Source organism: Phyllostomus hastatus, unplaced genomic scaffold (assembly GCF_019186645.2).
Source record: "Phyllostomus hastatus isolate PE091 unplaced genomic scaffold, TTU_PhHast_1.1 phas_scaffold_755, whole genome shotgun sequence".
Classification (NCBI taxonomy): Eukaryota; Metazoa; Chordata; class Mammalia; order Chiroptera; family Phyllostomidae; genus Phyllostomus; species Phyllostomus hastatus.
Window position 1 is genome coordinate 8939555 of NW_025334039.1, and position 25892 is coordinate 8965446.

The 25892-nt window shown below is 39.4% G+C and overlaps 2 protein-coding genes across 6 annotated transcripts in view; one reads left to right on the top strand and one right to left on the bottom strand.

Annotated features, from left to right (window-relative positions):
• The window catches only part of APAF1 (apoptotic peptidase activating factor 1), a 68259-nt gene extending 60094 nt beyond the window's left edge, over positions 1-8165 (bottom strand). For 2 of the 4 annotated variants that reach the window (XM_045826651.1, XM_045826648.1), the window contains exons 1-4: positions 8015-8165; positions 4778-4956; positions 4256-4445; positions 3399-3596 (exon numbers count right to left, since the gene is read on the bottom strand). In XM_045826651.1, coding sequence (XP_045682607.1) covers positions 3399-3596; positions 4256-4445; positions 4778-4915 — 526 coding nt within the window. In that variant the 5' untranslated portion in view covers positions 4916-4956; positions 8015-8165. Of the gene's footprint in view, positions 1-3398; positions 3597-4255; positions 4446-4777; positions 4957-7571; positions 7946-8014 lie in introns of those variants that run through there. The other 2 variants (XM_045826650.1, XM_045826649.1) reach the window with 2 other exon arrangements.
• Positions 8166-8309: 144 nt separating this feature from the next.
• On the top strand, positions 8310-24150 carry LOC123810675 (IKBKB interacting protein). Of its 2 annotated transcripts, none has more exons than XM_045826582.1 (3): positions 8310-8779; positions 12650-12767; positions 23235-24150. In XM_045826582.1, the coding sequence occupies exons 1-3, from the start codon at positions 8604-8606 to the stop codon at positions 23988-23990; spliced, it is 1050 nt and encodes a 349-aa protein (XP_045682538.1). In that variant the 5' UTR covers positions 8310-8603; the 3' UTR covers positions 23991-24150. The 2 variants fall into 2 exon arrangements, with proteins under 2 accessions (XP_045682538.1, XP_045682537.1); XM_045826581.1 differs by lacking the exon at positions 23235-24150 and adding an exon at positions 17484-18814.
• Positions 24151-25892: the final 1742 nt, after the last annotated feature.

The window sequence follows — 25892 nt, forward strand, 5'->3', positions numbered from 1 at the left end:
CAGTGGGATCTGACATTATCTCCAGATAGTGTTGGAATGGAGTTGAAATCATAGGACACCCAGCTGGTATTAAAGAATTGCTGAATGTGTAGAAAATTCACACCTGTGGTGTCAGAAATGAAGTAGTATTGTTGTGTAGAGGAGACACAGGAGGAATGTTTTACCTTAGAGAAGTGGAAAGGAAATGAGAATGGGAAATTTTTAGAAGAAAATACAGAGAGCAAGAAGCCAGGTCTTATACAGACTTAATATGGCAAGGACTGCGAACTAAAAAAATATGATTAACTCAATCCTCTGTACTTAAGATCTCATAAAAACATATGAGGAATATGAATTACACTCCCCACACACCAGAAAATTGCTACAATCTCTGATATTTTCTCAAAACAAAATAGTTAAAATCTATTCCAAGAACACAATTTACACAATATGATTCCTGGGTAATTAATTCCATAAATTGTTGGTCAATTGTAACTGCTAAAATTAAAAATTCACCCCAATAGCCCTGGCTAGTATGGCTCAGTGGACTGAGTGCCAGCCTGTGAACCAAAGGGTCACTGATTCCCAGTCAGGGCACACATCTGGGTTGCAGGCCAGGTTCCCAGTGAAAGGTGGTATGAGATGCAACCACATATTGATGTTTCTTTCCCTCTCTTTCTCTCTCCCTTCCCTTCTGTCTAAAAATAAACAATAAATAAAATCTTAAAAAATTTTTCACCCAATAACCCTGGCCAGTGTGACTCGGTTGGGCATCATCCCGCAAAGCAAAAGGTTGCTGGCTGGCTGGATTCCCGGTCAGGGCACACGCCTAGGTACAGGTTCAGTTTCTGGCCAGGGAACATATGAGACAACCGATCAACGTTTCTCTCTCACATCTATGTTTCTCTCTCTCTCTTTCTCCCTCCCTACCCCTCTGTCTAAAAAAGCTTTTTTAAATAATATACCCTAATAATCGAGAATGATTTAAACTGAGTTGAGGGGCACACTTTTAACTCTAAATCAGTACATTATAAATGTATATTTTAGGTCAATCTCTGCTCAGTTGGCCTGCTCCCATGTTCTGTGGAGTGTACTGTCACTTAATAAATCTGCTCTCTTTATGCTATAAAAAATGTATACTTTATAGGAAATGTATCATAATATTGAAAGAAAAACCCATTTACACTAAAGTAACAAACCAATTTCACCCTGAAATATCCTTAGTGATCAACTTTGCAGTAGAGGTAAAAATAAATGAATAAAAATAAATTCCTAGCCCTGAGATGTGCACAGAGCTGAGTCTGAGGAACCTTCTCTACACTAATAGAGGGGGGAAATCAGGCTTTAGGAACTGGGCAACTTCCAACAAGAGTAAGACCAACACTTGAAGCTGACAACGGCTTGAAGTAGAAACAAAGCTACTTGTGTACAACAGATGTGCCCTGGCCTCCACCTTTTCAAGTCTCTTAGAGGTTTAATATTTATTCCAGTCATCCTGTTATCTCATCATAAAGGGTCTTAATGGTTAATTATGTACTATAAATAAAAAAGTTATTAACAACTTGAAGTCAGGAACTGTCCTCAAATTCCCTTAGACCTCAGTAATGAATAGAGGAAACCAAAGACTGAGGGACCTATACAACTATTCCTGACAAATACCCTGAGAACCCACCAGACTCATTAAAGTCAGGAGTAGCCCTGTCAAATGCCCTAAATCCTCTTCTGCACAGTATGACCTTCCCCATTCCCATAACTACCCATTACCCTTCCCACCTACCCTAGTCTCCCATCCCTACCTAGTCTTCCTGACAAACTTCTATTCTTCCTCCAAACTCGAGCTAAAATGTCACTCATTTAGCTCTAGTCAGTATGGCCCAGTTCTTCGGAGCACTGTCCCATAACTGAAAGGTTGCGGGTTTGATTCCCAGTCAGGGCACACACCTAGGTTGCGGTTCAGTGCCCAGTCCTGGTATGAACGATCCCAGGTCCAGAGGCATGTGGGAGACAACTAATCGATGCTTCTCTCTCACACTGATGTTTCCCTCTCCCTATCTCTCTTCCATCCTCTCTCTAAAAGCAATGAAAAAACATCCTCAGGTGATGATAAAAAAAATTTTTTAAGGCATCTTATTTAGGAAACATATCCTGTCCATCCTCTTTTCCTAGAGAGATAACGCTTCCTTCCTCTGTTCTAACTTTGTACCTTATACTTGTTTCTGCTGTTCAGTTTATCACATGTATCATAATTTGTTACGTATTTGTCTCCCCTGCTAGAATGTAAGTGGATTCCTCAGGTGCACAGACTGCGCCTTCCTTTTGGATCCCCAGTGCCCAAGGTGGTGCTGGAGCCCCACAAGAGGCTCTCCAACATTTACCGACTACGCGATACCTGACACAGAAAGGTCAATCACCAGATATTGAATGACTCTGTAAAATCCACCTACAAAAACCTATCGGTTGCTATAGTCAACTCCCCATTTTTCTTTTTCTCGGGGCTTACCATAAAATAGACAAATTACTAAAGATTTTTATTTTTAAGGACATGCAACTAATAAAATTAATTACAGAAATGGAATTCACGGAACCGAGTGTCCAAGAATCTCCTTCTCCACAGCACTCTATGCCAAAATAGACACTCAACTTACAGGAAGGTTTGAGTCTAGCACTCCCTGAAAGGCAGAAATATAACCTTTCAAGATCTTTTTCAACTCTACAATCCCTTCGCTTATTAAGATACAAGGGAACTAGTTTAATTCCAGTAATAATAAGTGCCATCTGATAATATATGAATTTACCTGTCTGGCTAGCCAAGTCACACTGTGACAGGCTAGGTTGAAAATAAATTTCAAATTTCATCATACCTATGATGGGCAGAATAATGACCCCTCAAAGATGTCCACATCCCATTCCACAGAATTTGTAAATGTTACCTTCCATGGCAAAAGGGATTCTGCAGGTGTGATTAAATTAAGGATTTTGAGATGAGACTATCTCAGATTATCCTGCTGGTAATATAATCATAAAGGCCTTTGTAAGAAGGAGGCAAGAAGGTTAGAGTCAGAGAAGGAGATGTGATAAGAGACAGTAAGATCAGGGAGAAAGAGAACGATGTGCAAATGCTAATGTACTGCCAGCTTTGAAAATGAAGGGACCATGAGCCAAGGAATGCAGGACATCTCTAGAAGCTACAAGGAAAATAATTCTCCCCAAAGCCTCCAGAAGAAACTTAGTCTTGCCGATGCCTTGAAAGTAGTGAGTAAGATTTATTTTGGACTTCTGACCTCCAGAACTGTAGGATAATAAGTTCGTGTTATTTTAAGCCACCAAATTTTTGGTAACTTGTTACAACAGTAACAGGAAACTAATACAATGCCTCAAGAATATCTCCTTAGTTAGCAAATATGGTAATCAAAACTCACCTTGTAAGAAGACATGATCTCTAACAGCTTCTGCAGCTAATACAGACTTCCCACAACCTGCCATTCCATGTACAGTGACCCATCCTGGTTCACCATTCAGTTTGGAGAGCTTCTGCTGAATTGCATTCACCAGCTTCTTCCGAGTAACAAAAACAACTGGCCTCTGTGGGACTCCTCCTTCACACAGGACTGTTCTCACTGAAATCCAAAACAAAATGAGTATGAATAAAACTTTGAAATGCTTACTCAAATAATATCATGATAACCAAAGAGAATAAGGCTGAGAGGCCTTGGCTTCAGAATTTCCAAGAGAAGAAAATGTGGCTAGCATATTAAATTCAACCGATTTCTCAGAAAAAAAAAAAAGCAGAATAAAAGCCAACACATGCCTTCTAAGACAACTACAGACAATGGAAATCACCATCTATTATTTCCCTGTACCCTACTCTTCTCTGACTCCAATCTCTTTCTTGTATATTGAAGACCAGGAAGGAGAATATAAAGGGAGGAATACGGAATTCCTTTCAAGAACTTAGATTTCTATTCTTTCCTATGCATACGCTTGATAAACACAGAACTGAGGAACTTAAACAAAGGCCTATATATTGTATTATTTTCTCTAAAAATTAGGGTCTATCTATGACTACCTCGGCAGTAGATAGCTCACTGGGCAAGAAGAAAAAGTGAGTTAATACAGAAGCAAATAAAAATACTCAGATTGGAAAACACAATTTTTTCACATGCATTCTTCAGTGAACTGATCAGTGTCTTCAGCAGACTCCATCTAGAATAAGACAAAACTGTAGCAATGTAGCCATTGCGATAGCAATTTGATCAAAAGTATTATGCATACAAACCATATGAAGTTATTCCACCAACTGAATCTTTGCCATTGGAAGAAGAGATGACAGGAAGGCCACCATGGAGAAGGATGGCAAGATCTTTATACCCTTCATGTAGTAAAGCATTGTAGAATGATATGTAGGAATAATTATCTTTTTTAAGTATCATTTTAATTAGCAATGCTGCTCGATGCTGTTGAGTAGGCTAAAAAAAAAAAGTAGTAGTTTAGCATAATACAAACAATATGTTCGCAACAAATTAGTAGAGACCAGTGCAAATTCTGAAATAAATCCAAAGAAAAAAATTTTTAACCTTCACACAAGGATATGTTTATTGATTTTTAGAGAGAAACACCAATGTGAGGGAAATATTGAAAGGCTGCCTTCCATAAGCATTCCAACAGGGGATCGAACACTGAACCGAAATGAAACCCTCAACCTTTTGGTGTATAGGACAACACTCCAACCCAGCCAACCAACCAAGGCATAAATTCTAAAAACTTGAAAGAAAGCAGAGACTGCTTCAGGGGGCTTTACCTCGTTTTTCACTTTTTCCTCCTCCGAGGGTGTTAAAACTCCATCACTAATCATGTGATCCATTATGTAGGATGTTTTGATGTCCTTTTCCAGGGCTTCTCTATGTTGAAGCAAACAATTTCGAGCTTTTGCATCCATCCTCCCTCAAATGTTTCTCTCTCTGAGCTGTTAACCATGAGCTGGTAATCAGAAAATATAAAAGAAGTATTTTTTGTGAAGATTTTTTTAAATGGAGAAAAAACAATGCCTTCAAAAGTGTGAGAAAATGGGTATTCTTATGTGTTACTTGAGGTGAGCACAAAATGGATTCAACTTTCTTGGAAGGCAATATAGGATCCAAAAGTGTTTAAGGTAAGCATTCTCTTTAACCCAGCAATATCACTTCTAGGAATTTACCCTGGGGAAACATTCACATGTACATGCAAAAAAATATCCATAAACAGAGTGCTTAGATGAGAAAGATGAAAACAACCAAACTGCCCACACTTTGAGTATGGATTAAAATATGGGTATGTATATAAGATGGAATATTATATACCCATTCAAAATACAATACACCTACCACTGCGGAAAACAGTATGGAATTTTCTCAGAAAACTAAAAATGGATCTGCTTTTTGACCCAGCAATTTCACTGCTAGGATTATATCCTAAGAACCCTGAAACACCAATCCAAAAGAACCTATGCACCCCAATGTTCATCGCAGCACAATTTACAATAGCCAAGTGTTAGAAGCAACCTAGGTGCCCACCAGTAAATGAATGCATCAAAAAACTATGGTACATTTACACAATGGAATTCTATGAAGCAGAAAGAAAGGAGCTCCTGCCCTTTGCGACGGCATAGATGGAACTGGAAAGCATTATGCTAAGCGAAATAAGCCAGGCAGTGAAAGACAAATACCCTATGATCTCACCTTTAACAAGAACTTAATCAACAAAACAAAGAAACAAGCAAAATATAACCAAAGACACTGAAATAGAAAACAGGCTGACAGTGTTCAGAGGGGAGGGGAGAAAATTTCAGGGGAAAAGGGGAAGGATTTACAGAACAAGTATAAATGACACATGGACAAAAACTAGGGGCAGGTGGAAATGGAAGGGAGGTAGGGAGGGTTGGGTGGGTGGGCTGGGATGGGAGTAAAACATAGAAAATTGTACTTGAACAATGATTAAAATAAAATTTAAAAAAAGAAAGAAAGAAACGACTGGGGATCAAACTGGCAATCCAGGCTTGTGCCCTGACCAGGAAAAAAAAACCAAAACACACATACACCTCCATGAACAGACATGGAAAGATGCTAATGTCATATTGCTGATTGAAAAAATTAGAAATATTATCCCATATACAGCACAAAAAAAGTGCTGGCAATATGTAAACACACAGGGAGATCTTCAGAGGTTTGTTCCCAACAAAATGTTTGGGTTACTTTTAAGTAGCAAGACTTGAAGGTTTTTCCCCCGTCTACTTTGTATACTGTTCTATAGTGTCTTAATTTTTTTCAATATACATTGTCACTTTTACAATAAAAAATTTCCCTTTAAAAAAATTTATAAACAGTGGTCATACTTAAGCACTAATGTTTAAAAACTTGTTTTCTTTATTCAACATAAGACTAAACAGAACGTTGTTGGTATTAAATATTAGCTCTCACTCAAGGTCTGCATCAACTCTATGTCTTCAATGAGAAACACATTTCTCATATGCTCACTCCACTAATGTTTCAGCCAAGCTGCTAAGAATGACAAAGCAACAGGAAACACCCTCTGGTGTCACTTCTTGGATTAAGAGGCCACAAAGAAAGAATATATTCTTTACAGTGTAACACTCTTAAGTTTCTACCAACTTTATTTCACAGAGAATGCAAATTTTTCCATGGATATACAACCCAGGTCAGAATGTTTGCAAGTTTTTAAAACAGTAACAGAATGTATTTATTAAAAGGAGTGTGTAAATGTGTTTATTAATTTATTCATTCAATGAACATTTGAGCCTCTCCTATGAGCCAGGCCCTGACAGAAAAGATAAATCATATCCCTGCTGGAATTCACAATCTAGTAGGGAAAAAAATAAAGAGATAATTAGAATGTGAAGTCTAAGTGCAAAAACAGAGATAATACAAGAAACTTAAATCGCACAGAAAAGGAGCAATAATCATTAAGCTTCAATAATGACTACATATTTTTAAAGTGCCACCAAACATGACACTTGCAAACATAGGGAAGTAGAGCATCTGCCTATGTTTGTCGAAGTTCACAGAACGGCCTGCCCAGGCATGAAACTGACAAAAGAAAAAGTTATGACCGTAAGATTTTTTAAATGTTAATAACGTTTTTATTATCTCAATTTAAACATAAAGCATCCCTTAATTTTTAGTACTAAACCTCAATTTGACAAAACAAATGAATTTTTCAAATTATGTCCAATTGCCTAGCAAATAGACACTCTGAACTCTGACAATCTGAAACTAATTTCCAACTTTTCCTAGCCCTATTAAAAATACGTAAGTTTTAAAGTGCACAAACTGAAATACCCGGAACAAATTCTCAGTGTCCTATCTTTTGCAGGCACATCAAAATGCAAAGTCGAAAGTCTTCAGAGATGTAAAATCTAGTTTTCCTTCTAAAGAATGGCAATTTCATCCAGGAAAACCGTTAATAGTCAACTACTTCCTCTTTAGATAGTATCTCTTCCTGGTAGAGGAGGCACCTTGTCCCCCCAATTCTGAGTCCCTGAAATCCGTACAGAACCACCAAACAACCGGCTTGGGGAGAAAAACGAGGCGCAAACTTACCAAACCTTCGCACCAAGGTCTTACTAGGAAACCAGCCCTGTAGGGACAGACTTGGAAGTCAAATTTGGGAATGGGTAACCGGCACTTCCTAAAGGCAGCAGGATTTGGGGCGCAGCCCCGGGTCAAGTCCAAGTCTCCCAGGTGCCTCACCAGGGCCTCCGCAGCCCGGGGTGCCTGAAGACTCCCAGGGACCTCCGACCCGGGGAAAGGTAGACGTGACCTCCGCGGGCGGACAACACAGTTCCGGGGCGCCGAGGTGAGGCCTGGCCCCTGGGCCTCCCTCTCGGTGGACCCCACCCCAGACACAAAGAAAGGAGGGCCACTCAAACTGTCCCTCCTTCCCTAGGGCAGCAGCTGCACCCTGGAAGCCCGGTACCACTCCCGACGCTATGGAGCTGCTTTAAGTCCCCGAGGGGAGGTGGCAATCCAAACTCCTCCCTCACCTTTGCGGCCCAGGTATAAAGCATCCGCGCCTACAGCACAGCAAACCCTCTTTGGCTTGGGACCGCGGAGCAGTCAAATCCCGCGGAGCCCGCCCAGCCGGACAGAGCGCGCCCGCGCATGCAAATAAACACACCCGGAGCCTAGCTTAGGGTGGCCGCCGCCGCCGCGCACGCTCCCGCTCCGGCTTGTGCCCGCGCGCGTAAAAGCGCCCCGCGCCCCAGCCCATGGCGGGGGCGTGGCTAAAGCAGGGGGGTGCACCGCGTTCTGGGCGTGGTGAGCGCTGCCAGCCCCGCCCCCGGCGTTCCAGCTGCCTGCGGGAGCCTGGAGGCTAAGGTTTCCTGGGGCTTGAAGCATTAACACAGCGGGAGGAGGAGGTTGTGTGAACCTCTGTCGCAGCTGGAAGATGGGAGGACTCCGTGAAGCAGCGAGGAGGGCCAAGAGAGAAAGAGGGCTGATTTCTGGGCGGTGCTAAGTCTGGGCGGGGACGCGGTCACCACCAAGGCTTCCAGCGGAGGCCAGGGCGGCCACGTCCCGCTCCCAGAAAGTGTAGGGTCCGCCCTGGCTTTGCTACCCTCGGGACCTCCAAACATGTCCGAGGTGAAGAACCGGAAGAAGTCGGGGCCCAAGGGAGCCCCCGCGGATCCCGGGAAGCGGAGCGAGGGCGGGAAGAACCCAGAGTCCCGGGACAGTGGAGGTGGGGGCTGGGTGGACCCCCGGACTGGCGTGAGTCTCCTGTCACTGGGGATGTGCCTGGGCCTGGCCTGGTAAGTGGACGCTAGGCCGTACGGGGACCTAGTACGGCCTCCCGTGGTCGATCGCCCTGCTCTTGTCTTGGTCCTGCTCCGGCCCCACCCGGCTCGGCATCCTCTAATCTCCACACCCATCACCAGACTTGCGGCTTCTGTTTCTCTGCCTCGACCTCCAAGAAGGGACACCCCAACTTCTTTTTTTTCTTTCCCTCTTTTCTTGTAACTCATTTTACCTTTGTACTAGTAACTTGTCCGGTATGCTCAACTGGAGTTGAGGCTAAGATTTGAAACGAGTCAGCCATTTCTTAAGAGATGCAGATTCGACCAAACTTTATTAAAGTGCCTACGACACGTCTAAAGCTTTCCCGTTTTTATAACCCGTTATTTCCAGTCTGCTGTGCATTTGTCCGGGAGAAATTTGCCCCACCTCATAAATGCCTAATGGCAACGTTTTGCAACCTTAAAAGGATTCCTTATGATCTCAAACCAAGAAACGTTAATGATTATATCAAAGTTTGGAGGATTTCTGTCTTGATCCTTGTGCATGCGTGTATAAAAGTTTAGTCTATTCCTAAGCTACAGATTGAATTTGAGTACGGAACGCTACAAAAACAGCACTTGTGACAAGACGTTTTAAATTAGACTTTCCCTCCATTTTTCACTGATTTTAAATTACTTAGAAGAATATTCATCTGAAATCGAATTCCAAAAGGAACCCTGTACATCCTCTAGTCTAGAACTTTTTTATGCTAGTAAATTTTTAATTATACTTTAGTGGTGACTCATCCTGAGTCGAACTTAAAAGACTTGTTACAATAATGTAAAGTATTGATTATTAAATGTTATCTTCAAAGATATATATTATTTTACTAATGTTAGTTTTGTTTATGGAATATTTTGATCTTGATCTTAAACGAATAAATGTACTGAATTTACTGTTTTGAATAAACTGTTCTTATGTCTTAAAATGCATGACCTTCTTTAGGTAAGTTAAACCTATTTGTATTGGAAAAGTTATTCAGGAATAGAAGTTAGTATCCTCAAAGATAAATGTTGCTCTTCCCTGGAACCTAGACAACTGGTTTTAGTTACTGATTTTATTCTCATTAATTATCCAAAGATGCATATTCATATGAGATAAATTATATCACAAAATGTTCAGCTTTCCAAAAATTTAGTTACTGTCCTGGGAAAAAGCACTAATAGTGATCTGTCAACATAAGAAATATCCAAAACAGTAGAGAATTTTTATTGATATTTTATTTGAACCAAAACTGATGACAGTTGCCAGGAAGCCAGTTGTAAAATGCTCCAGAGGATAATGACTTTGGCCTTTCAGAATACTGAAATTATCATAAAGCCATGGAGATTTTTACCTCTAGAACACATACTTCAGCATCTAAAGGTCAGTTTGTTGGATATTGAATGCTTACTATACTGAGACTGTCCATAACTGTTAAAATACAACATTGAAATATTTGTGCCTATCAACACAGTTTAGCCATCCTTTTACACTTAAATTAAATTAGGAGGAGGAGTTTAAACCTTTCCACTGCCCAAGGAGGATTTGAAGAGATCACTATCTCAGTGTCTTCAGGCCTTTTAGTCTTGGGAGTCTTGTTCAGAGAGTAAGCAAAGATAATGTGTAACAGATAAAGTCCTGATTTGTCAGTTTAACAAAAAGACATTGGAGATAACAGTTGCCCAAAACTCCTTGGCTTTGACTGTTAGTTTGCAGACTTGGTTTATAAACTCTTAAGGAAATTTTTCAGGTAAGAGGATTGAAGAGATTCCATTTTCAAAAAATTTGTGAAATTACTAAACAAGTCACAAATAATATTTTACTAGTTTATATAATAACATAAATTGAAAACCAGAAGTACCATTGTAAAGTTTCTTCTGGAATATATCAACAGATGCTAAATTGCCTTTATAAAAGTTTCTCATCACATTTGAGGTAATTATGTATAAGAAGTCAAAAGCTCTTCAAACAATCAGGTAACTCACTTTTTATTATCTAACACACTTTATAAATCATTTATACAGTAAAAGTGTGGCTAACCCCATTTTTCAGCATTTTGTTAATAGAGTTTTATCTAAGACAGTTATTCTTTAAATGTCCTGCTTTTTAATAATGGAATATAGTCAGTGTTTTACAGAACATTCAGTATCACGCTAAAAATTAAGCTGTAGCACGAAACGGGACTACCTGGTTTACTGACTCCAGTGGTGGCCCTGGAACTTCTTTTTTGCTGAAGTTCCATTATAACAGCTCTTTTTGTTATTTGCCTCTTTTTCATTAAGTTGAAACAGCCAGACAAACTCCTATAATATATTAGCCCTCAATCAGCTGTCTGCCTACCATCTAAGATTCCTAAAGGAGCTATGCAGAGGCAATGCTCCAAGGGAATGCACAGTTTAATACCACCAGGCCCTGAACCCGAGTGAGGTCTATAGACTGCAATGGATTGTGGAGTCAAAAGGATGCCTTTTGTAAACCCTGCTGTGGTAGCCAATTAACTTGGTCTTTTCCTCCTATACCCAAGCCTTCAAGGCCTTTACTTACATGATAATGGGAAGAGACCCCAAAACAGGATAAGAAAATGGTTGTCTTATGAGTGGTCTCATCCATTCATTGCATTGCATCCTTCATTTGTCATAAACCCATCCCTGGTTTCAAAGGGGCACAGGTCTGGAGCTTCTGTCAACCACTATAGGCTTGTCAGAGGATGGCAGAGCAGCTGTACAAAGCAGTCTGAAAGAAAAGGCAGGGCACCCCTGGCTGGTGTAGCTCAGTGGATTGAGTGCAGGCTGTGAACCAAAGTGTTGCAGGTTTGACTCCCAGTCAGGGTACATGCTTGGGTTGCAGGCCATGACCCCCAGCAACCACACATTGATGTTTCCCTCTCTCTCTCTTTCTCCCTCCCTTCCCTCTCTAAAAATAAATAAACAAAATCTTAAAAAAAAAAAAAAAAGAAAAGGCAGGGCACTTAAAGAAGAGTAGCTGAGGTGTGACACGCTCTAGGCACTGTCTGGGAGCTTTGTAAATAAGAGCCTATTTATCTGTACAACAACCCTGTGAACTAAGTGGTAGTATCCCCTTTTTACAGATGAGAAAACTGTAGCAAAGATAACTTGCCCAAGGTGGTTTTACAGAGAATAAATGGCAGAGCCAAAGTTGCCCAGCTCCTTACTCAACCAGTATGATATGCTGCCTCTTTGATATTAATCCAAAAAGAGGCAGGACCCTAGAAATAGAAATCCTTGCTCCAGAACTACTTACAGCTCCTTTCTTTCTTCAACTACAAGATGTGGTTCTGATTCTTTGTCTCATCTAGATTAGAGATGAGTGTGAAGAGGTTTTGAATTACTGTTGAAATATGCCTCTGACATATAAAAAGGAAACGAAGCACCTTGGGTGCTAATCCAGATGTCTGTTTTAAAAATTAGTTTTTCAGAATTGAAGCCACCTCCTCTCATCATACATTTTTGGCTTCTAGAAAATCTTCCTTATTGCTAACGAGTTAATATTTTTTAAATATTTTATTTATTTATTTTTAGAGAGAAAGAGAGGGAGAGAAACATCGATGTGCAAGAGATTCATAGATCAGTTGCCTCTCACAAACCCCAAACCGGGAACCACAACCCATGCATGTACCCTGACCAGGAACCGAACCAGCAACCCTTTGGTTCTCAAGCTGGCACTCAATCCACTGAGCCATATCAGTTAGTGTGTAAATGTTTATTCAAATAAACTAATAAAAGCTGCTACTACCCATACCAGAATTTATATTGTCCTTACCAGAACTGGGTATAAAATACTCTTTTAAAATTCAGACTTAAATAGATTTTAATTAGGTGATAGTGATTCTTTTTCTTTTCCAGGTTTGTATTTCAGCAGGTGGAAAAGTTTGCAAAGGTGGAAAACCAATACCAGTTATTGAAAATAGAAACGAATGAATTCCAAGGACTTCGAAATAAAATCAGTTTAATTTCAGAAAAGGTAATTATTAACTGACTTATTTGGGAATATTTTTCCCATTTTTCTTCCCCACTATCTACCCCAGTTCATAAATTCTTTTTCCCTACCTTTCGGACAATGCTGTTTTAACTCTCATAGGTCTCCCTACATCTTTACAGTGTCCCTTCAATCCAATTTAGACAAATTATATTTTGAAAGGACAAAGATTTTTTTACTATAATGTTATTGTTTGAAAAGGCTAATGTGCTCATGCTGAGGTGACCTCAATTTTCTATTTGTATATCAAGTGTCTAGAGCACTGAAAATGTGATAGATCTTTAGCTATAAAATTGAAGTAGGAAAAGCATTTGTTGGACAAAGATCCATCAGTATTTATTCCTCTTCTTTCCACTTGGTAAGCGTATGTCCATGTGTATATAAGACTGACTAACCTAAAAAAATGATTTTATAACCACATGAAAATTAAAATCCATGTCTGTTGTGTTTCTTCAAGCTGTGAATGCAGACGCATTATTTCTGAGATTCTTAGAAATGTGTGACAAAAAATTTTAACTACTGCACCTCTTGGGAGAGGGTCTGCTATAATCAATAAGGCATCATGTGGGCCTTGCCCAGCTACTAGGGACCAAGCTGTCATCGGGAAACCTGTCTTGTTGGTTCATTTATTCATCCACTAAATCTTTACTCATGTCATAAGGTAGATAGGACTTGTGATTGGCACCAGGGTGAGCAAGGATGCTATAAAAATAAACATAAATGAAATAGAGGGTCTCAGTTCCTGAAGTCACATGCACAGGATGAGCATATACTCCCTCAGAAGATAAAGACCATGGATGAAAAATTCCATATCCCTTTAAACATGCCAGGGCATCAAATGTGAGCTTAGGGGCCTCTGGGAAGGAGCTGCAAGAATTGACATTTTGACGTAGGGCTCAGGTTGGAATCTGGTTATCATTGTTGGGGACCCTCTAATCAGAAGGAACATGATAAAAAAAAATCCAGGAGACAAACTTTATGAGCTTAAAAGCTATTGATAGCAAATTTTGAAGAAAGGTTACCTTTTTAAATGAAAGTTTTGGTAGCAATTGAAATGCTTTTTTTTTTTCCTTAAAATTGTATTGATTTATTTTTACAGAGGGGAAGGGAGGGAGAAAGAGAGGGAGAGAAACATCAATGTGCAGTTGCCTTTCAAGTGCCCTCTGTTAGGGGCCTGGCCCGCAACCCAGGCATGTGCCCTGACTGGGAATCCAACAGGACCCTTTGGTTTGCAGGCCCGCACTCAGTCCACTGAGCCACACCAGCCAGGGTTAAAATGCTTTTTGAAACAGATGTTTAAAATATCATAGGATCCAAAAAATATTCAGTCTTAATGTAGCTCTTTCTCTCCTACTCCACCCCAGGAATAGTTTAACAGTAGCTGCCGTTTCACAGAGCTGACCCTAATGGGCAGCACAGTGTGGTAGGAAGGGAAAACAAGTAAGCATGGGGTCCCGTCACAACTGCATCCATCACCTTGGGAAAAATCACTTCAGCTTCTCTTGGCCTCCATTTCCTTATCCATTTCCTTGTTAGTGAGAATAACAAGTTTTTCTCTGAAGATCAGATGAGATAAAATATATATGTAAACTCTACGAACACTTTCAAGCAGTAATAAATTTAAGGTATTAACTCTTTTCTAAAAAATGAAAAACTCTTAGAATATCTGGGAATCCATAAATGCTAACTATTGTTTACTGGGCAGTATATACAGGATGGGGCAAAAGTGGGTTTACAGTTGTGAGTACACAAAACAGAGTTTATTCTTGTATTTATTAATTATTGTATTATTTTCGACAGGAACAACTGTAAACTTACTTTTCCCCCATCTTGTATTTGCAGATTAAATCTTGAGACCTTATTATCTTGCAAACTTGATCTTCTCAACCTTTGGGGTCTACTGCCTCAGGTTATACTCTGATGAACAGCCCAGGCAGGGGCTACCTTAGGTGAAGACAAGCTTGCCTCTTCAAAATGCTGCTGATAAGACAACTAAACCTAGCAGTGCTACCAATGTGCATGTATTTCTTAGAATTGCTTTTTAAAGGAACTTGTGTTAGGGCTACATGTGGGCATTAAAAATAATTTGTAAACAAGTGATGAAGATCCTGGCTCCTGGCCACCCTCTCAAGAGGAGAGCACCTGGCCCTTGCCTTGACAAGCTTTTATTGGGTCAATTTGCACAGGAATACAGGGTGTATATGTAAAGCTCATCAATCATTGTCAGGCAGAAATGATTAAACAATAGATAACATTCAGAGAACTCTGAGGGCTTATTCTGAGTCAGGGTCAAGTCGTTAAAGGGCCATAAAACTTTGGGGAACAAACTCACTTCCTGCTTGGACCCTTATCATTTAAATTGAGGGTATTAACAAAGTAGGTTTTGTAGGATTTTATACATTCTGTCTTAGGCCTGATCACCCTAGGGAACCCGCTCTTTCCAGCACAGGGCTGCACCCACCTCCAGCATTGTTTCAGGCTTAAGTCAGGCAGGGGAAGTAAGGCAGCCAAGGGATTAGGAGGCTTCTTGCAGACAGAATGAGGACTCAGGCTATGTCAAAACCAAGGGGCGAGGGTCCATCACCCCCTTTTTCTGTAGCCCCCAAGTCCTTCCCTGAGGGCCTCTTTGAGACTGTGCCTGTCTTAGGTTGTCTCTCTTTTGAGGAATCTTACTGATCGTTGGCTAACCAGTCATCCGCCCGGAGCCAAGCAGAGTGAAGAGAAAGGGGACAGAGGTGGTGTCCCTACAAGGAAGATAAGCTTTGTGGCTTATCCTAAGTGGCTTATGGTCACAAGGTCCTTTACTCAGCCTTAGCCACAGGGGATTACAGCTTCTGAAACCAGGCAGGGCGTTCCCAACAAACAAGGTCTCAGTGTTGTCTTATTGTACTGTCACACATTTGCTCCCAGCTGTCACCTGGAACTGCTTCAAGTATGATTGGGGTGGGTGCAGAAGGTTTATGGCCATTTTTCTTCTTAAACATCAACAAACATGTTCTTTATACCCCAAGATACAGGGACTACAAAAATGCATAAGACATGGTCTCTTCCCCGAAAGAATTTGGAAGCTCTCCTGTCTTTACCAGACTAGCTCATCAGCCTGTTAAAGGGTCGGATTTCAGAGTCACTTCTCAGCCTTTCCTCACTGACACCCAGAGTCTGACCTTGCCTGCAAGCATCCATTCTCCCATGCTATTTCTGTCACGACACAAATCATAATCTATTGTGATCTTTTTGTCATTGTTAATTTGTCTCCTCTCCTGATCTTTAGGACTAACACAGTGTCTCTTGTTTATATCCCTACTGCCTAATAATGAAACAGAGGACACTTAATAAATCTTACTGGAACTCTAGAATATATGATGTAAAAGGTCCAAGGCACTATCTCCCTTAACCCAATTGTGAAGCCAGGGACTATACTATATCTACATTTTCATACCCAGTGTCTAGAGCAGGTCTGGCACAGAGTGAACGAACACTCAAAAATTCTTGAATTATATGTGTTCAGTGGCAAATAGAGGGCAAATGCACAACACGATATGTGCCGCAGGAGTTCAAACTGTCAGGCTAGGGCTATGGCAGAACGCTCCGCTGACAAGCTGAGATCTGGTCTGAGCCTTGAAGGAAGGACAGAACTTAGCTGAGCAAAGAAGAAGGAAGACGAGCGCAGAGAGAGGTTATGGACTTTGGGACTTGATCCTAGAAGTACTAGGAAACATTGTGGGCTTTTTCATGTTGTCCTGTGATATACACAGCAGTTTCTAAAAGTTTAATCTGGCTGTAGTATGTAGAATAATTTATGAGACTGACGAGCTACCTATTGCCTTCACGAGGCACCTAGTGTGTAGAATAATTTAGAGGAAGTAACTGAAAGCAGATATTATATAACACTTCTAGAATATTTTCCTTGATTATCAAAGTTTTGTTTGGGTGCCCCATGTGAGTGCTTCCATAGTTCTTCCCCTGTCATATAGACTTGGCTTTCACCCCAATTAAACTATGCTATTGAAGGGCAGAACTATGTTTTGTACAGTATTGCCTTCAACACAAGGCTTCAAACATTTGATAAATTGATGTTCATTTCTAGGCCTTTCTGTGTCTCTAAGGCTGTTATGTGTGTGAGTGTAGACTAAGAGAAGTCCACAACCTGGCCCATGTATGTTCCAGGCATACATTGGAACATGCCAGGAGCTTACCATAATTTGCAGCTACTTAGAACACTTTACTGTTTGACGTAAGTTGTCTCACTAAACTGTGGGGGTTTTTTATTCATTTTGCCTTTGTGATATCTGATTCTGTTAATAAGTTTTGTAACTATTTACAGTTTCTAAAAAAGCCAAATAACCATTTAAATGACAACTAAGTTGCTTTCCATTGGAGTGAAAAAAGAAAGAAATGTAATATACTTCAGGCTCCTTTAGCATTATTTTTCACTTGAATACCCCTCCATGAAAGTGTGCCAGTATTTAGGATTATAAATTCAGGTGTGTCTTTTTCTGCTATAGTGCTAACCTGCTAAATCTGTTTTGAGTATTTTAAAACAGCATTAAAGTAACAAATGTATTTGTCAGTATGGTTCTGATATACTTGGTATTTTAGACATCTTCAGAATTTGAACTTGGCACATACTTGTTAAAGTGTGTTTCCCTAATATAAAAGTTATTAAGTAGCATTGGGAATTGTTTTGTGTTATAAATGCAGCTTGAGTCTACTGAAAGTATCCTGCAGGAAGCTACATCATCCATGTCTTTGGTGACCCAGTTTGAGCAGGAAGTGTCCAGCCTCCAGCATGTCATGCATGACATTCAAAACAATGAAGAGATGCTCACTCAAAAGATGCAAAGCCTTAATGAGAAATTCCAAAATGTTACAAATTTCTGGAAGAGAAGCCTAGAAGAAATGAATGTTAATACAGACATTTTCAAGTCGGAATCAAAGCATATACATTCTCAAGTTACTGTCCAAATTAACTCAGCTGAACAAGGAATAAAATTGCTCACTGAAAGGCTAAAAGATTTAGAAGACAGCACACTCAGAAATATTAGAACAGTGAAAAGACAAGAAGAGGAGGATCTTCTGCGGGTCGAGGAGCAGCTGGGCTCTGATACAAGAGCGGTTGAAAAGCTAGAAGAGGAACAGCATGCTCTCTTTGCCAGAGATGAAGACCTGACCAACAAGCTTTCCAGCTACGAACCCAACGTGGAAGAATGCAAGACACATTTGCCAACCATAGAAAGTGCAATTCGCTCTGTTCTCAAAGTTTCTCAGGACCTGCTAGGGACAGAAAAGAAAATGGAAGACTTAACTATTCAGATGTTTAATATGGAAGAGGATATGCTCAAAGCAGTATCTGAGATCATGGAGATGCAGAAAACCCTTGAAGGACTTCAGTACGATAACAGCATATTAAAGATGCAAAATGAACTGGATGTTCTGAAAGGAAAGGTTCATGAGTTTATAGTACATTCAAGCACAAGAGAAAAAGGAGGTTTAGAAGAACATAATCTGGAAAATAAAGGAATCAATGGTGATTTCTAAATGCACTGCATCTATTCTGATGAACCATATTGCTATGTATCAGTTGACTGGTTCCATGCTTTGGCGTTGTGTGATGATGTCTCACGTCATCCTACATTATGGGAAAAGAAGGGAGGTGTCCACACAAATGGATTATCCCGATGATCAAAGCTTATCTCTTTAAGCAATAAAACTTATTTTATTTTAACCATTTTAAATAGATATATTTCTCAAATATATATTTCTCTACTTTTTAAGAAGCAATATACTTAATATTTTAAATGTTTTTCTTTAATAGTCATCATTATGAATTTCACTTATTTCTATTGATATACAAATATATTAATTTCTCTAGGAGCTACTGAAGATTACCTCCTTACTAAATGACCCCAGTTTGCTATTTTTCAATCCTTATATCTATAATACTTGTGCTATCATTTCTGTCACCAGAAAAGGTGACCTGACCTATCATTCTGTCCGGTCGGTTGGTAAAATGCCAGTCTCAGCCAGGTCTTCTTTTTGTAATTTACTACTGGCTAAGAATCCAGACAATGAAGTTCATAGAAATTTTGTCTAAAATAAAAGATATCATGCCCGAGGGCAAGCCTGGGGTGCTTTGCTATGAATTAATATGCACTTTTTGAAAACTATGGAGTCTTGGAAACATTTTTTTAAACTTTTTGTTAAGGTTCTAAACTGTGTTACAGAATCTTGTAAGAATTTCTAAATAATAGTAAATATAGAGTGAGGTAAAAGTAGTTTACAGTTGTGAGTACATGAGACAGTTTATTCTTATATTATTACTTATTAATTATTGTATTATTTTCCTTGCGAGTAAACTGTTAGCCTACTTTTGCTGCTCCATGTATGTTTTTGCTGAAGGTTTTTCCTATGAATTAAGTGTGTGTGCTTTGAAGTGAGTATGGACTTTTGGAATATCTCTGCATAGCTGCCATGTTTTTTTTCAAAGGTTCTGACTGTATTACAGAGTCTTGAGTTTACTAGATACAGGATCTCCAGAGAAACCATACACCAAAAGCCTGTGGCCTATTTTAAACAGGAAAAAGCAGCAAAATGAGAAAAAATGAGAGCCAGCCTGCCACCTCCCTAACTCTGCAGCCTCACCTCTTTCCACACTTTCCCTCTTTCCCTGCTCACACTTTTACACCAATTTTCTGCCTAGAATGCTCCTGTCCTTGAGGGCCTTTCTCAAATGTTCCCTTCCCTTAACCCTCCACCTGTACCCCGCCCCAACCCCCCACCATGTAAAACTGTAAACTTCCAACTCCGTATCCCCTTAACAAACTTTCTGTGGAACAAATTTTATGAACTATTATCCCCAGTATAAGTTCTAGGAACGCAAGGGTTTATCTCTTCTGTTCACTACTATACCCCCAAGGACCAGAATGGTGCCTGTTACCTGACAAGAGTTAAGTCAGTATTTGTGGATTAATGACACTTAAGAGGTATTTGCTGGGCAGCCTGCTTGTGCCAAGTTTGTTCAAGTCAAGACAAATTAGGACACTGTCCTGGCCTTTCATGCACCAGCTGGAGAAAGGCACCACAAACAGAAATGTGCAACACGGGGCTGCAAACTAAGGCCATGGGCAGATGTGCCAAATGCTCAGGGGACGAGGCCTCAGGGCTTTACCTTTCCGAGGGCCAGTTCAGCTTCCCGCACCTTGAAGTTCTCCAGGCTCTCCTCTGGGTTCCTGAGCGGGGAAGGGGACACTGGGGTTTAGGGTTAGGGTTAGGCTACTCATCCAGAGGTACAACTTCCTGCCTCTCCAACTTAGGCACAGGACTTAATGAAACAAATTTAAAAGGCTCTGCTCTTCAGCCTCCACCCTCTCTCCTTTGCCCCAGAGCCACTCCCCACAGTGGGCTGAGTACACACACACACAAATAAAAATGAAAAAAAAGATGATGAAAATTAAGGTAATTAAAAGTCCATCATTTTAAAGAGTCTCCAAACTAATTGCCTGATCAAATTTGTTTCATATAGTGATTTTATTTTACTCAAAACTCTATAATAGAGTCACAAGGAATAAGTCATGGACATACTGATATGTGATTAAGCAGAGATCTAGCCGTATTTTTTGAATAACGATAATCAGAAATGTGCAGGGTTGGGGAAGGCCTTGGGACTTTTATTGGTAAACTCATGTAGCAAGAGTGTTCAAACTTGGCATTGAAAACTGAGTCAACTGCATATGGAAGTATTGTTCTTGCTTATTCTTGACAATAACCAACTGTAGTCCCAGTTTTATAATGCAATTTCAGTGGAATTAAGCACAAAGAACTTGAAAGCAGTTGGCTACAAAAGGCAGTTGTGGTCATGTAGTTTTACTGTGTAAATCTGCACATTTTTTGAAAAATTCCAAACATGTTCTCCTATGGTGGACAGCCATTGATCATAAAAATGGAAGTGTGCTATTAAAAAGGCATAGCACTAATTTCTGGAATCCTAATATTAAATTTCTTGAATTCTGAATTTCTAAGTTCATGTCTATGTGCACTGACAAAATTGTATTTGTTTGCTTTTATTTTCATGCTAATAAAATAGATTATAAAGTTAGCTGCAACTTTGTTCTTTCAACATCCATCTTATAAGATGAGATGTGATCTCTTGTGTTCTTCACTTCCACTTTTTTTTCTGGTCTATCACTGTATTTGATACCTCATTATTATTATTAATTTGTGTATATCATAGTAAGTTACAGAAAATAAAGGGAGACAATGTGGCCACTGTGCTCTACAGTGGCAGTTACGAGGGAAACAAAAACTGCCCTTCTACAAGGATTTCATGAGAAATCTATTGTGTGTGTATACACATGTATATTCCTTTATGTACAGGTTTCCCTATTTAAAAATGTCATGAGAGTTTTAGATGTACCAAATTTATCTTCCTCTGTTTCTTACATTCATTTACTTAACAGAGATACTTGAAATTTCAAAAACTTCCCTATATATCAAATACTGAATTACATTGTTGATCTTTCCTTAAGAAAGATTACCATATTCTTTTCTTTTTTTTTTTTTTTGCATTTTATTTTATTTTTAGATGGAGGAGAACAGAGGAAGAAAGAGAGGGAGAGAAGTATCAATGTGTGGTTGCCTCTCGCACGCCCCCTACTGGGGACCTGGCCTGCAACCCAGGCATGTGCCCTGACTGGGAATCAAACCAGCGACCCTTTTGGTTCACAGGCTGGTGTTCAATCCACTGAGCCACACTAGCCAGGGCAGATTACCATATTCTTAGACATACTTTTGTATCTTTGTAGTTGATAATTGATTTTATATGAATTGATTTCTGATACAGAATACTGGACTCATTTAAAAAAGAACATTTAGCATACATATAATTCACTTTTATAAAACAAACACCTAATTTTTTTAAACTCTTGGATGTAAATTTCCAAAGTATATTTATGCTTTTCTTTAAATTTTTATTAGAAGCTGTTGACTAGGCATACTTTTATTTTTTGTAATGAAAAATGTTGATTTATTCACCTGTATGGTTTCATAGAAAACTAAACTTGTAAGTTACAAAGTTAATGGCATTATTTTTAATCTCAACCTACTTGTAGACCTTTGACAGAATCTATTACCTTTTTTTAATTGATTTTAGAGAGAGAGGAAGGGAGAGGGAGAGAGAAAAACATCAATTTGTTTTTCCACTTATTTATACATTCATTGGTTGATTTTTGTATGTGTCCTGGCCAAGGATCAAACCTCATCTTATCAGGATGATGCTCTCACCTACTGAACTACCCAGCCAGGTCTGAATCTACAATTTTGATCAAAGCTTAATATGATCTCATTATACAATAATGATGCTGTAAATTCACCAAATGCACAAACCAAAACAAACAAAAAACCCTTTCTTCTATAGCCTTACCTTGTATTTGCAGAGTTGGCAAAAGCTATACAAATTCACCCAGCATCTGTATATTTCAGTTCAGCTATGAACTATCAATGTAATACAAATCAAAATGCTCCATCCCAGCTTTGCATAGCAGGGGAGCAGAGAAGTAGTGCACTGTCACACTGTTAGGAGATCTCCATTCATCATTAACATCCTAACACCTCTCTGCTGAGTACCTGCTGGATCTCAGTCATTGTGTAGGGCATTTTGCACGTCTTACCATGAATGCTTACCGTGAATGCTTTGCTAACTATGAGACCCATTTTACAAATGAGGAAGTTGAGACTCAGCAAGATTAGGAATCTTGCAATCAAGCTGCTGGGTCTGTCCAACTCCAGTAGCTACTGACTTCACACTGTTCAATGCACCCTGCTGCTGTTCAACCAGGGGAGGAAAAGAATCACAAGGAGTCTGTCAGTAGAACATCCCTGAGGATTCAAAAAGCTGTCATTCAGCCAAATTTGATGGTAGGTGATGACTGCCATGTCACCTTTAAACTAGACTGGAAGTCACTCAAAAGTTGTAACTGACCTAAAATTGTCTGGGCCTTGGGCGTAAGAAGGAATTAAGGAATGCTTAAGGAAGAGTTGGGAAGCAGTGGTGGAGGAAGAACAGTTCTCACCTAGGCCTTGCCACTAACTGTATGTTTTGGGGCTCCTGACTTTGGGGGCTGTTTTAATTTGTAAAATGAGGGAATTGTACCAAATAATGTGATATTCCTTCCTCCTCCTGTCTCCAGCAACTGAAAAAGAAGTCACTATCATTTAGCGTATTTTCTCTACAGAGGATTGATAATACAAAAATAACAACTGAAAAATGTTTCCAGTAACATTTTATATTTCCTTAATGTTTTCCTTCTTATTCATTAGTAATACACTTCATACATCTTTTACTAAATGCTTTCCAGAGGAGCTGTGAAGTTACGGTTAAAACTAATAAAACTTAAGTGGAATTTCAACTTTATCTTTTAACCAATTTAATGACTGTGGTATTATATTTTCTTATAGTGTCAGAAGTCTGAAGCGATCATGGAACAGTTGAAGTCTTTTCAAATACTTGCTCATCTAAAGCGGCTACAAGAGGAAATTTCCGAGCTGAAAGCTTGGTCCAACAAGATAACTGAAAAACAGGATACACTGAACAACAATTTGACAACTCTTTCTCAAGATATTACAAAAGTAGACCAAAATACAATTTCCATGGCAAAAGATATTGGTCTCAAGACTACAACTATAAAAACAGATATACGACGTATTTCAGGTTTAGTAACTGAGATAACATCATTGAAAGAGTCTGTGCAAGAACTGGAAAATAAAATAGAAAAAGTAGAGAAAAACACAGTAAAAAACATAGGTGATCTTCTTTCAAGTAGCATTGACCGAACGGCAATGCTCCGAAAGACAGCAGCTGAAAATTCACAGAGAATTAACTCTGTTAAGAAGGTGCTTTCAGAGCTAAAGAATGATTTCAACAAGCACACAGATAGGTTTTTAAGCCTAGAAAGTGACAGAGCTAAAGTTCTGAAGACAGTGACTTTTGCTAATGATCTAAAGCCAAAGGTGTATAATCTAAAGAAGGATTTTTCCCGTTTTGAACCATTGGTAAATGATTTAACACTACGCATTGGGAGATTGGTTGCTGACTTACTGCAAAGAGAGAAAGAAATTGCTTTCTTAAATGAAAAAATATCTAATTTCACCATAGTCCAAGCTGAGATTAACAATATAAAAGATGAAATAACACACATTTCAGATATGGATTAGCTTGAAACTATTTAGATTAGATGGAAGCGACTTGATTTTTAACCGGACCTCTGTCATGTTATGAAAAGACTGACAAGTTAGAAATAATGAAATCCTGGAGTAAATGCCATTTTGTACATGATTCTATTTTGGACAGTAAAAATAAAATTCTTTTAAAGTGTCAAAGACTTGATTTTTCAAAATACGCATGCTAAAACATACACTTGAAACTTTCATTAGCAAGAACCTTATATATCAGAGAGGGAGAGAAAGAAGTAGGGAGAACAGGATCTGCTGGTGTAGCACTGGGAAATCCAGGTGGGGCAGCCTCTGAGTCCCTGGAACTTGCCCTCACTGCCTGCCAGGGAACATACTATACGGGGTTGGGGTCCTCACTGGATCCTGCCATCAGGATCAGGGCTGTTGCATTCATATCCATCTATGGAGCACTTCATGCATGCCAAGCACATGTGTAGGAGCTTCGAGGGATACATCACTGGGTAACAAGTACCTCCTGATCTTATAGAACTTAGAGCTGGCTACTAGGGGGGTTATCAGAGCTCTGGTTGCAAGAAACAGTAATCCACGTTACCTCATGGGGAAAACAAAGAGGGTTTATTAGTCCCATCAGTATCCCAAGGGAAGAATTGTGGTATAACCATTACTCATGGGTTCTGGAACCAGAAGGCCAGTCTGGAGCACTCATCTCCCCTCAAGGGGGCCAGAGCGTTGACCTCACCGAGGCACTCGTTAGAAATGCAGAATCAGGCTCCACCTCAGAGCTACTGAATCAGAAATCTGCATTTGTAATAAAATCCCGAGGAAATCGTGTGGACGTTGATGTTTAGGAAAGATTGCTTTAAGAGAAACTTGAAGGAGGACTATGTCCTTGTAAGTTTTTCTATGAACATGTGAATTTTTTTTAAAGATTAAGTCTAATATCACATTTTAGCCACTATGATTAGTATTAAAATTGACTCACATAATTCCGCACTGAGCCCAAAGGAAATTTCCTCCTGCTTCTTGGATTCCCTATTATTCTCTTCTCTTTCCCGAACTGCTGTTCCACTTGAAGTTTCCCTCACAATTTTATTGCTTTTTTTATTTTTAAAGATTTTTTAGAATTTATTTTTAGAGAAGGGAAGGAAAAAAGCAAGGGAGAGAAACCATACCAACAGGGGACCTGGCCCACAACCCAGGCATGTGCCCTTGCTGGGAATCAAACTGGCAACCCTTTGGTTCACAGGCTAGCACTCAATCCACTGAGCCACACCAGCCAGAGCTTATTGCTTAAATTTTACTTAAGTATTAGGTATCCATCATATTTTCAAATGGTTTCATAGCTGTCTGAAACTAGATTTTGAGTTTCTAGATCACTCAAATTTGTTTTTTTTTAAGATATCCCTTTGCACCTACCACATAGCTTGAGATAGAGTAAGCACTTGTATGTGTTTGCCTTAAATATTAAGAATAGAATCCATTATATACAGCAACTTACTAAATACAGCAACTATTAGCATTTGGCATATTTGAGTTTTCTTATTCCAAACTATAATGATTTTTTATGATAGATTTTCCATAATTGCAGGGGCCAACACCAGGTTTGTTGAAGACTTCGATTCCTGTCTGTTTTAACATAATAGAAACTACAAGGGACACTGAAGCAGAGATATCTGGGTTCCAGTCCCGGCTGTACCACCCCTTAATTCTGTGACCTTGGATAAATTTAGTTATCTGTGAACTTTAATTTCTTCATCTCTAAACAAGAATAATAATACCTACTTTACAGGGCTGCTGTGAATATCAGCATTAGCATATCTAAAGTGCCTGGCACATAAAGAACAAAGCCATTAAATAATATAACAGAAAGTTACACAGAATGGGACATTTTTTATAAACAGCTCTATATCACAAAGGGAGATC

What these genes read in the sequence shown, in the direction of transcription:
- LOC123810675 (XM_045826581.1), top strand. Translation starts at nt 8,604, where the DNA reads ATGTCCGAGGTGAAGAACCGGAAGAAGTCGGGGCCCAAGGGAGCCCCC. An exon ending in ATGTGCCTGGGCCTGGCCTG is followed by an intron (nt 8,780 to 12,649) that starts GTAAGTGGACGC and finishes TTTCTTTTCCAG; the next exon opens with GTTTGTATTTCAGCAGGTGG. An exon ending in TCAGTTTAATTTCAGAAAAG is followed by an intron (nt 12,768 to 17,483) that starts GTAATTATTAAC and finishes TTATAAATGCAG; the next exon opens with CTTGAGTCTACTGAAAGTAT.